The 12,397-nt window shown below is 35.3% G+C and overlaps 1 protein-coding gene across 2 annotated transcripts in view; it reads right to left on the bottom strand.

Annotated features, from left to right (window-relative positions):
• LOC136202265 (vacuolar protein sorting-associated protein 53 A) overlaps positions 1–9,494 on the bottom strand; it is a 33,383-nt gene extending 23,889 nt beyond the window's left edge. The window contains exons 1-8 of one of the 2 annotated variants that reach the window (XM_065992783.1): positions 9,149–9,494; positions 7,843–7,937; positions 6,185–6,241; positions 5,257–5,407; positions 2,642–2,712; positions 1,892–2,016; positions 909–1,069; positions 673–814 (exon numbers count right to left, since the gene is read on the bottom strand). In XM_065992783.1, coding sequence (XP_065848855.1) covers positions 673–814; positions 909–1,069; positions 1,892–2,016; positions 2,642–2,712; positions 5,257–5,407; positions 6,185–6,241; positions 7,843–7,937; positions 9,149–9,197 — 851 coding nt within the window. In that variant the 5' untranslated portion in view covers positions 9,198–9,494. The remainder of the gene's footprint in view (positions 1–672; positions 815–908; positions 1,070–1,891; positions 2,017–2,641; positions 2,713–5,256; positions 5,408–6,184; positions 6,242–7,842; positions 7,938–9,148) is intronic. The other variant, XM_065992788.1, reaches the window with a different exon arrangement.
• Positions 9,495–12,397: the final 2,903 nt, after the last annotated feature.

The following is a 12,397-nucleotide window of genomic DNA, read 5'->3' as shown; positions in this document are numbered from 1 at the left end:
ATTCACCGGAAAACTAACCGCACAAACAGGACAGGAACAGAGAGGCGACGGCAGCGGGAAGAGGAATGGCGACAATCCGTTGAGATGAACGGAGACTTGGAACCCTAGATCCAAACAGTCTGCTCACAATGGCAGACTGAAATTGGTTCCAACTGGGCTGCTCACTGGGGCACACTGAAACCCAGAAAATTTCTGCTCGCAAGGGCAGCTCTCAAACCCAGAAAAATTATGCTCACAAGGGAAGAAAACAAATTCTAGAATCTCAATCTAGAAAGAGTCATGCTCAGCTCTGATAACAATATGCATACTGAAACCCTCTTATTTCACTCTAGTGAAGTGAGGGTCATGTTGTATCTCAATCCAACATTTCCATCCATCCCTAATCATTAGCATCTGGATTTTGAGTAGGGAGTAGGGACACTCTTTGAAAAACCTCATAGGCATTTAGAATTAGATTCTTGTATCATATGCATATTGATTTCCTACAGAATTTGCATCTGGATCCACTTATCAACAGGATATTTCCTTCCAAGAAAAGAAAAGGACCATTCTCACTAATTCTTGAATCTTTAATGTAATACGAATACTCTTTAAGTTAATCTGTTATCCAAATAGTTTCACATAACTGTTAAAAACTATTGAGATTTAACATTAGAGCAGCAAACAGCATACCTTGTTTTCTTACAGAATTGGATGCAAAGCCGATAAGGTACATGCCAGGAAGGAGGAAAGATCTTCCATATCTCCTCATTTGTCCTTATTCGCCTCTTGATCCATGCATATCTTCGTTCAGTTTTGTCCAGCTTAGCTAGCTCTATTACAGATAAGATACTGATATTTCAGGAGGAAGTTCACGTGTTCAAATCCTACAGACTAAAAAATAGATAAATAAAGGAAATATGACAAACCAGCTCCTTCAAAGATTTGTTTGTATGAAGTAAGCTCCCTGCTGCAAAAATTATTCACCAACTCTTCCCTTACAGATGGTTCCAATGCATCAACAACCAAGCATGCATCAGTTAAGTGCTGCAGTAAATTAGTTTCTTCTGTTTCTTTGCCAGTACCTAAGCTGTATAAAATGTTTGTGGAAAAGAAAAGAAACAAAAAAAAACTTAGTTATATCACTTATTTACAAAGATTTGTTGGAAAGATGTGCAGCTTTAACTGAGAATATCTTCAAAGCATCTTTTATCTATTGAACCCAACAAACCAACAGACAAGATGGATAATCAAAGCTTGCAATTAAAGGCATACCCCTCAGGTTCTTTCCTTCCTACATTGTTTTCATGAAAACTCAAGTGAACGACTCACTTTCTACAGACTTCATAGGCAACACACAAAATCAGGCAGAGAATAACAAAAATAATCTGAAAAAACATCCTGTAACCAATTTCACTTCATATAAAGCAAAGATTTGATTTAATTGTTTCTAAGACTTCCACATTATCAAATATAAAGCTGAAAGCATACATAGGTAAATAAAACAGATGGAAGGTAGCTACTATAACAGAGAAAAACACTTACAAGTTTGTCATAAAAACCCAGGAATTTTAATGATTTACAGATAACATCCCAGATGCTACTCATCTTATTAACATATCAAAGTCAATGAATTATAAAAAGTAGGGCTTTCAAGCTATCAATATTTGCTTATTGTGGGCACTGAACTACTCACCATAGACAGAACTTCTCTCTCAAATCCACAAACTATCAATAAGTATCACATATATATCTATTCTACTACAAAAAATAGAGAAAATGAAGAGTTCATAAGAAAACAAATAATCTTTACTAAGAATGAACACAAAATAATTGCTCATTTTAATGAATCAAAAAAAAAATTAATTGCTCATTTTGGAAACAAAGTGATTATTATGAACAAAAGATATACCTTGAGAAATCAGAAAATACATGAGACTTGAGTATTTGTTTAATGTTCTTAAACTTCTCTCTCAGCTCTGTAATCTTTGGTATATCTCTATAGGCCTCAAAATGACTACATAACTGGTTGACTGCCTGGAATAAAACATGAATTAGAATTATTAAAATGCCATATCAAGCATTGGAAGATCCTATACTACGAAGATGTCAATATTCATGTTTCTGCTCTTCCTTATGAAAATGTCAATCCCTTGTAACACAGTAACCCTATGAATCACATATATTAAACAAAAAAAATCTCCAAACCTCTAGTCTCCTCAGATCAGTAACTAGATATACACAAATGAGACTGAATGTAGACATCACATGTTAGAAGTACACCTCGAGAAGTATAAAATTCTTAGGCACATTCTTTTAGTAGTCCATAAAATCATCACATCGTATACTCTATATTATCATATATCTAGATCAAATGACACTGAACAATCCGAGGACATAAGGCACCTCCCGAATATCATTTTCTTAGGAAATGGAAGAAAAGAGTGTAAACTGGCAATATGCTGTTTATTCAAGCTCTTAAACAATCAAATGTTCATGGACAACATAAGATTTAAAACAGAAGGGGAAACCAGAGCACGGATACAATTATCTTCCACGTTCGAACTGAATGCACCACAAATAAAAAGGTATATCCAAGCCACATGGAGTATGAAATCATGCGATAATAATCATCAAAATAATTTTTAATCCAATGAAGTACCTCCAATTGAGCAGCCGCTTCCTTATATTGTCGTTTAGAAGCCATCAACTGAAGCTGCTCAACGGCAGAAACTACCACAGAACAAAATTGGCATATTGTTATGAAATTGAAATATAGAAATATCCGATAAGGAAACAATATAAAAATCATAAGCTTGAGATTCTAGGCTGGACTGTTAAAACGGCAACTACAGAAAAGATGGTCCTGATGCAATTCAAATGCTAATAACAAAACTTCAATGAATAAATAATTACCATGCACAATAATCAATGGAGGCACTAATGTAGATGTACACTTGAAATATCACAAAGAGGAAACTGAAGCAATTACAGATTAAGAATGGACAAAAAAAAATCAATTATTGCTATGTCTAAAACATCAAATAAACTTTTTACAACATTTGGCTAGATGAATTCAAACCAGAAATAGAGAAAATTGTGAATTCTAGGTTAAATTTACTTCGCTCTGAGGCTGAATCAGCTTAGAAGTTAGTGAATCTAACAAGCCACTATTTTGGTTAGTAAAAGCAGACATCAATAATCTTGCAGTTATGATAGGAATAAGGTGAATTGAGTATCTACTGCTTAAAAGGTGCATCAATTGAATATCACCTACTTATAGACAAGTTTAAATTCCTCCTCTGAAACGGTTGCTATTTGGTTTCTAATGTTTTTCAGTCTGAGTAACAGTTTCCAGGACCAAAAGAGATGATTGTTGAGAACAGTTGTTTTGAGCCTCCTTTTTTCCAATGTTCATGTTCTAAGTTCATTTGAGATAGATACAATAGTTTTCTCCTTCACGAAAATATATATTTCAATCAGTTCTTCTTGATAAGTGCACATGAGAATTCACAAAAGAGTCAAGAGAGAGTATAAGGATTCAGAAGGTATAGGTTTGTAACTGATGGACAAGGTAGTGAAATATATGGATATTCAGCCATACTAAATAGGTTGCATTGAATAGATCTATACATCGAAAGATAGATAGGATTAGTACAACAACAACAACAACAACAACAAAGCCTTAGTCCCGAAATGATTCGGGGTCGGCTAACATGAACCATCATATAAAACCGTGAAATCAAGTCGGATCAGCGACACAAATTCTCCCCCTCCACTCTGTCCTATCCACTACCATATTTTCCTCAATCCCCAATAAACTCATATCGCTCTCGATCACCCTCCTCCAAGTTTGCTTAGGTCTTCCCCTACCCCTCACCACTACATCCCTTTGCCACTCTTCAGTCCTCCTAACCGGCGCATCAAGCGCTCTTCGTTTTACATGGCCAAACCACCTTAGTCGGTTTTCCCTCATTTTATTCTCAATAGATGTAACCCCTACTCTTGTCCTAATTATTTCATTACTCACCCGATCCTTTCTCGTATGACCACACATCCATCTCAACATACGCATCTCCGCCACCGACATCTTATGGATGTGACAGTGTTCATATAACAGTGCGGGCCGTGCGGTAGAATTTTCCCTTCAATCTATTAGGCATGCCGGGGTCACAAAGGAAACCCGTAGCACTCTTCCACTTCGCCTAACCAGATTTAATCCTATGAGCAACATCTCCATCTACTTCTCCATCTATTTGGATAATAGATCCTAAATACCGAAAGCAATCCGATGCCTGAACCACTCTCCCATTAGTGTATGCAATAAATTGTTTCCCTTGTGGAACATGAAAATGGATGCAGTTTTAGCAAGACCTTAATGTGGTTATCAACTATCATCAATCATAAATTTCACCTCCTAGTTTATTCAACATCAGCAAAAACAAAGAGGCTACAATGAAGTTGTTTGTCATTGTCAGTGGAAGATAAGCGTTGAAACACCACGAAATTGGATTGATTACAAAATTTTGTTTACTTCCAATAGGATCCATAGACATTAATTTGATAAAAATGATTTTCCTATTATAAGGATGCTATGAAACTTTGCAACATTGTTAAAAATTGATACAATAACTTCCCCTACAGTCATCATTGTTTCCAAGTGGCATATGTTTCCACGTAAAACATATACCTCCCCCACATTTATAAGCAGTTACATGAAGTATAACAGAAACAGGATTCCAGCACGAAGGTTTAGAAACTTCAATAAAATGGCATTACAATTACGAAACACATTCAATTTGTAGAACAGAACTCAGAAAGTGCTATACCCTTGACATGCATAATGAATAAACCCATCAATGTTGAGGCCTGTTTGTTTTCAGCATAGATTATTAATAATGCTACTTTTTTTTATAATATTTTGAAAAGAGAATAAGGTAGCTATAAAACAATGAAAGCGCAGAACGTCTTCCAGCCTTTCACCAACGCAATTTTCAAAGATAAAATTTTCTATAATTAAACAAGGTCAATCAAAAACCAAAAACAGAACTGATATAAAAACAAATCTTTGGCATTTGGTTATACAATGGTTTTAGTTCTCCATTATACCAGATCCCATATCTTAACTATAAGAATTCATCTCGTATCAATCCACTACAGTATCTTGATTCCAAGCTTGGAATAGTCAACTATAAAAAATTGATGTCCAGCTTTCTATATTTAAGTAAAAACTAGAAATAACACAATCCAAGCAATAAGTGAAAGCAACTGGCTAACCCAACATGGTAAGACGATGCAGAGCTGTAATAGTAGTTGTTATGTGCTTCTTTGCAAAGTCCAACTTTTTTATGTCCCGGCATATTTCCTGGACCATTGTCTCACTCTGCTCAGCTTTGGTTTTTATTTCTCGTATCTTGTACATGAGTTCCTACCAATAAAACAAAATGTGCGCACTAAGAATAACCCATGGAAACAAATATTTCAAGAGGTAGAAACAGTGAGATGAACTCTTAACAATTCATGAAGACCTATGCAGCACCGATACGGGTACGGGTACGCGTACGCGTACGGCAAACGGCATTTCTAAAAAATATGAGATACGGGTACGGCGGGGATACGGCAAATTTTATCTATAATTAATAATATATATATCATTTGTAATGAAAAATTTAAAAGGTAAATATACAAATCACAAATCACATTCATAAAGTCATTATAAACCCACAAATAACTCATAAGTCATTATAAAACCACAAATAACATCTATAATATTAACTAATAAGTCATATAATCCTTATATTTTTAAAGTTTTTTAATTTGTTAATGGGTGGTGGGTTGATATTACTTCGTTTAATTTGTTATATAATCCTTATATTCTTTAAGTTTTTTTTTTTTTAAACCCCTACAATTTAACTAATTTATTATGAAAAGTATCCCCGGCGTATCCCCGGCGTATCCCCGCATTAAAAAAGAAAAAGAAAAAAAGGATACTTCCTAGCCGTATCCCGTACGTATCCCCGTCCTCGGAGTATCGGATATGCATACGTTGACCTCTTAGAAGTATCGGTGCTTCATAGATGCTGACAAAACTCAAGGCTTAAGATTAGCAAATTTTTCACAAGAGCAATTAGTTAACTTGATTGAAAAAAGAAAAGAAAAGAAGAGAGAGAGAGAGAGAGAGAGAGAATTTATTTCACATGCTCACCTCTACAGCATGAGTAGCAGCAGCAAGATCTTCTTTAGCCTTGGTTCTGGAATTGCTCTGAAATGCCAAAGCCATCAAATACTTAATGATAAATTGGGTGTAGATGCATTGAAGGGTTTAATAGTACATGTAACAAGCACTTTCTACTGCCTCAAAACAACTTCCCAGTCGATAGAAAACCTTAGGGAGATGCTCTTTGAATGATAAAGAGGAATTCATCCTGAATACTTAACTGTTAGAGCTCTGAATGGAAATAGTTGTAGCAACAAGAATGCTTGCTAAGCCCCACACAACAAGCTTAGTAATTTTGAGGAGCTTCATGTATGCTTCATCTATTTAAAAACTCTCGTTTACCTAAAATGAAGAATGTTTGGTTGTAGAAAAGACAAATAGATTTCTTGGAATTGTTTTCTATTGACAGCTCTAAGAAACTTGGATAGATAGAACGGATTCAGCACATATTGCTAGAACTCAAAGTGTGCCAGTTTCTATTAGTTATTAAAGGCGCGCCTATGGCGCATGGCGCACCAGGCGCAGGCCTTGGTGCCATGGCAGCCCCATGGCGAGGCGCAATCGCCATGGCGCGCGCCTGGCGAGCCATTTTGCGCCAAATGCAGTTGCCAAAGGCGCACCAAGGCGCGCCTTGGCAGTTAGAGGCAGTTATGGGCAGTTTTTTGGTAGTTACTTTATATATCTGGAATGGAACACATGTTATATTAACAAAAAGTATTAAAAAGGAGAGAGATTATAGGTTTTAAACTAAGTAGAAGACGAAGAGACTCTTTGAAGAGGAAGAGACAGAGTCATTTGAAGAGTAAGAGACAGAGTCATTAAAAGAGGAAGAAGTTTACTAGAAAGAAAACACATTAAACGGATTCAAACAACAGAAACAAAGAAGCCAAAGGGAATTCAACTTTGATGATCAATAGTTTGATGATGCCTTAGATGAGGAGTGTGATAGTGATGATGAGGAGTGATGGATTTGTAGAGTTTTGATTAGGAGTAGAACTTAGGAATTAGTATTCAACTTTAAAGTTTTCTAATATGGGATTTATTTTGCATTTTAAAATTTATTTATGCTTAAGATATTTTCATGATTTAGTTTTATGTTAGTTTTATATTTTTATAATTTTTATTTTTTTAAGTGCGCCTTGTCTCACTATGGCGCGCGCCATCGCCATGCGCCATGCGCCATGGCTCCAGGACCCCTTGCGCCTTAGTGCGCCATGCGCCTTTAATAACTATATATGGAAAACACTAAAAACCGGAAAATGCTACTGCATGAAAGAGCAGAAGAAAAAAATTAGTGGACTTCAAAAATAATCCCACCCCCATACAGAGAAAAGGTGCCATATAATTTACCAAGGTAATCTATCAATTTAGGAAAAGTTGCATGGAGAAAAAAGGGGATATTCTTTTAGTTATACAAAGTTCTATTATCCAAGAGAAATCTGCAACAAATATTTGAAAATTTCCCACAAGTAAATACATATACTTGGGAAGAACACATTTCAAGGGAGAAATAAGATTGCTGTATGCTATTAACACCATAACAAAGAACCCATATTCTTTTTTAACATGTCCAAATAGCTCCTTTCTACAATGAGTAAAATGATGTAAGACAACATACTACGAGGTGATAAAAAAAAGATTATAACCTGTTGTCGAACAGCAGCAAGTATTCCTGCATCAACACGGCGAATCTCACTGTGTATCTTTTGCATAAGTGGCTCAACACCAGATAAAGATGCCTCTGGAGATCATCCATAGTTCAGAGTAGCACAAAACAATTAGCTTTATAAAACTGAAAAGATATCTAGTAATGAATAATTTAGCTAGCCATAAAAAATAAACTACTTCATCTCACCAGAAAGCTCAAAAATTGTTTGCAGTACATTCTACCGTTGCACATAATGAACTCTACTCCATCACTTATGAACTGTATTTTAGACTTAAAAATTGCCTAATTTCTTGTGGACATTACATTTTTTTTAAATTTACTGCTCCATTACCAGTAAGAACTTCTGATATAAAAAAAAATCCCAATTCCAAAACAACTGATATCTTAACAAATTCAAGAACAGAATTGTAGTAAGCCCCAATAACAAAAAGGCACAAGGCTGATTAAAGCAAAGACACTCTCAATAAATATATGTAAATTACTATTTCTTCTTTGAAAATCTAAAAAGGACATGAAAATACAATAAAGCCAATATTTTTTAGTTGCAAACTAGAGAGAGAAATCATAAAATCTGAAAGAATGCCTATTAGAACTCCAACACAGTGTACCCAGCTATTGATGTTACTTTAACCCTTTAAGGCCCTAATATGGATTTGTTTTCTGTTTCTCTCACTCAAATTTCAGTTCAAAAGACTATATTCTGAATGTTTATATCCTATAAGCCTCAGATATGCTAGTCTAAGCATAGTCTTTTATCTATAAATCAAAGAAAGCATATAATGTTTAAGAATCAAGGTGTCATAATATCTCAAGACAGACAGGCTTTATGTCAGAACAAAGAAATGATGGCAGAGAAAATCGAATTCATCACAGACAACACTAACAGGCATATGACTGTGACATCTCAAAAAAACAGAACCTAAATTGGCTATGCTTATATTTCAAACCCAAGTTCACTTGGTACAGAAGTATTTGAGGTTTAGAAAGGGACTAAAAAGCAAGAGTTTCAACTGACAGAGATTGCATTTCATAATTTCAGAACCTACTCCAGTCTTCAAATTATTTTATATACTAAAGACATTTTAATCAGTAATCCAATTCATTCAAAAGACTTCCTAAGCAAAATACAGCTAATGCAACAAATACTCAAGAAACAGACTGATCTACTGAACACAGAAAAACATTCATATTCCAAAAACAAGAGAAAGGAGAAAAAGAAGAAACAAGAAATGTAAATCACATAAAGAACTGAGGCTGCAAATGACAAAGGAAGAGAGAGTAACCTGTAGGGAACATCTGATTGATATAATCCAATGCGCTGGATTTATCCATTGCAACTAAGAACTGGGAATGCTGCTAGTTTGATGCTATAATTGAAGGATTTTCTCGAATTTTCTACATCAACACTTAAAACCGCATCTTCTGCTTCTGATCCATCATCTACTAGTTATCAACGTGAATCTAAGACAATTCACAAGTGTTTCCGGCACAAATCAGATCGGGCAGTTATACTACGAATGGTGAAATGGTGATGTTGGGTCGGGGTCCAGCCGGGACCGTGGTTTCGCTGGTTTATGGGGGAAGACTGAAAAGTTCGTGCTGTTGAGAGAGAGAGATCGAACTCAGGAGCCTAGCCTACCCGAGAAAGTTTAATAGCCAAAGTGCAAATTACACCCTAAACTTTTCACGTAAAGTCAATTAAGTACTCAATCTTTTAACACTGTGATTACTGAACTTCAATTCTGTATGGCCATTAAATTTTACACTTTTTAACACCGGTGGTCAATCAACTTTAATTAACTCTTCAAAATAACCATTAATGACCTCAAAATAAAAATATTTAAGAATTAAAGTTGTTCAGAACGACATTTGCCATAGAACGGCATTTTTTATTTTCCAAATCATCTTTTTTGAAACTTTATCTCTCTAAAAATTCACTCTCTCTCAACCAAACAACACACAAACGATCTCAAAATGAAAATTTTCAAGGATTAAAATTCCTTAGAATATTATTAATTTTTTGAATTATTTATATTCATACGGTCAACGTCATTTTAAGGCATTGAGTGACAATCGATGTTAAAAGTGTAAAGTTCAATAGTCATACCGTTAAGAATTGAAGTTCAATGACCAAAGTATTAAAATAGTAAAGTTCAGTGGCTATGGGTGTAATTTACCCATCTTTTGTAATAAGAATAATAAAAATTGTCCCAATATATTTCAAGATGCAATTATAACATTTTGTACGGTTGAATTTCACATTTGTTGTTTTAAATTTTTTATTTTTCGATTGAAATAGAATTCGATTCAATTGGTAATTTCTAATGAACTACTAAATTATTTTTAAAAATGTCAAAAAAACTTGAACTAGAAACAGCAATAAAAATAATTTTTTACACAAAATATTAGCAATATTTTTTTAAGTGGAAAAAAACTAAAAAAAACACAAGTAGAAATTCTCAACCAGACTACACCACATAGCAATAATTCTAAACGAAGAAACTCCTAAATAATCCTTCCAATGGAGGTTCTTTAACCTTGCTAGTGCTAAATGATGAACTGTTACTCCCACCATGGACTTGTGAGCTAAAGACGCCATAAAGTCTGCACATTGGTTCCTCTCCTTGTGGACGTGGTTAATAGTGATCTTCCCAAATTGAGAAACCATGCTCTGAATCCCATAAATAATAGAACGAGACGGTTGATGAGTATTACTACTAGACTTCACGAAATTCACTACCTTTAAACAGTCTAACTCTACTATAATATCTTTGTACTGCCTCTCGATTGCCAACTTGAGACCGGAGCGCAAACCCCATAATTCTACTTCAAACGAAGAACCTAGTCTAATGTTTTGACTGAAATCGCCTAGCCAATTACCCATAGTATCTAGGAAGAGACCACCAGACATAATCCTCTTCGTATCCGCTTGTCGTGAGCCATCACTATTGAGTTTAAATGTTCCATTAGAAGGCTTCACCCAGCTAATAAAGATTTCCTCATGTCCTTTGCTATTCTGAAATTTCTCCAAGCCATCTTAGTTATTCCAATTGATTTCAACAATGTTTCTTATATATTCTCTTTTCGCTCTTGGAATCTGCTTCCCATCGTCGAAAATTGCTAGGTTTCTCCACTTCTATGAGTTTGCAACTGTAATAGCAAAAACTTCATATCGATTACAAACACCGAACGTAGATTCTCGTTCTCATAGGTAGACATGCAGCCAATCTAATGCACGAAAAAGAACATCCCCCAACTACTATGGGAAAGCAACTCCCTCCAAGTCTTCGCACTCATTATGCAATCCCGAAGAGTATCAATGATAGATTCCTCCTCCATATTACACCACTGGCAGGGGCGGATCTAGGGGGGTAGTGGAGGGTCTCCCGACCCTCCGACCCTCCGGAACACCCTTGACGAATAGTGGTTCAGTCCCGAACAGCCCCTCCAAAATAGTTAAAATTAGTACATATAATGTAGAATGTGATTGTATGACATAAAACTAAGTTTGCATAGTTGGTTGTAGTGATAATTAAAGGAATCTCTACATTTAAGTAGTCCTATGTTTGAATCCCCCTTTCTTCACTTTTTAATCTCATTTTAATTTTTCCCTTAAACCTCATTCTCCTTTAAAAATATCATTTTTAATCATTATTGACCTCATTCTCCTTTATTATTTTTAATTGTATTTTTTTAGTTACAAAATTCATGACCGAGAAAACAATTTATTGAATATTTTCTCCAATTGACCAAACTTGTCAACGTTAGGGATAAAATTGCTCGTGGCTACCAACATTAAGGGTAAAATTGCATCATTTTATACGTTAGAGGTAAAATTATTCTTAGGTGTAAACATTGGAGTATTTTTACACATTATCCTTACTTTATATTGAATATGAGTTGTTTTGCACCTTAATGTTTCCAATTATGATCAAATTTACTCTTATATTATCAAAAATTTGAAAATTTTGATTTGACTACTATGAATCACAGCCTTAAGTCGTTATTAAGAAAAAAAAAACTTCATACAATGGAGCCCCTCCGGACCTTGAGCTCTGGCTCCGCCACTGACCACTGGTATATTGGACGCGAGGAAATGAGGCGTCTTACTCTCTCTCGATTAGTCAAAATAGACTTGTGCAGACAAAGACATAAGAACGTCTGGTTTCTTTGTGATACCTGAAGCCTCCTGATTCTCTCGAACCTACTGCCAATAGCCATTGTCCCATTATCTGTCAATAATTTCTCGTAAGCTGCTTTGCAAGTGAATGCTTTGTTCTTCGAATGAAACCATATGGGCATATCGCAAAAGCCTTTGATTGGATGGAGGGTTTAGAGGGGTTAATAAGGGAAGAGTTAGTAAGGGTTGATAGAAACCCTTGTTTGGGAGGTGGAAGGGTTAGTAAGGGTTTCTACAAACCCATGTTTGGAACACAACAAAATTACAAGGGTAAGGGTTTGGAGGGGTTTTGAAGGGTTTCTTTTTAAGAAATTCCATCCAATTTTCAACCCTCCAATTTGGTGGGTTTGGA

This window comes from Euphorbia lathyris, chromosome 1 (assembly GCF_963576675.1).
Source record: "Euphorbia lathyris chromosome 1, ddEupLath1.1, whole genome shotgun sequence".
Lineage (NCBI taxonomy): Eukaryota > Viridiplantae > Streptophyta > Magnoliopsida > Malpighiales > Euphorbiaceae > Euphorbia > Euphorbia lathyris.
This window is presented reverse-complemented; position numbering and strand designations above follow the sequence as displayed.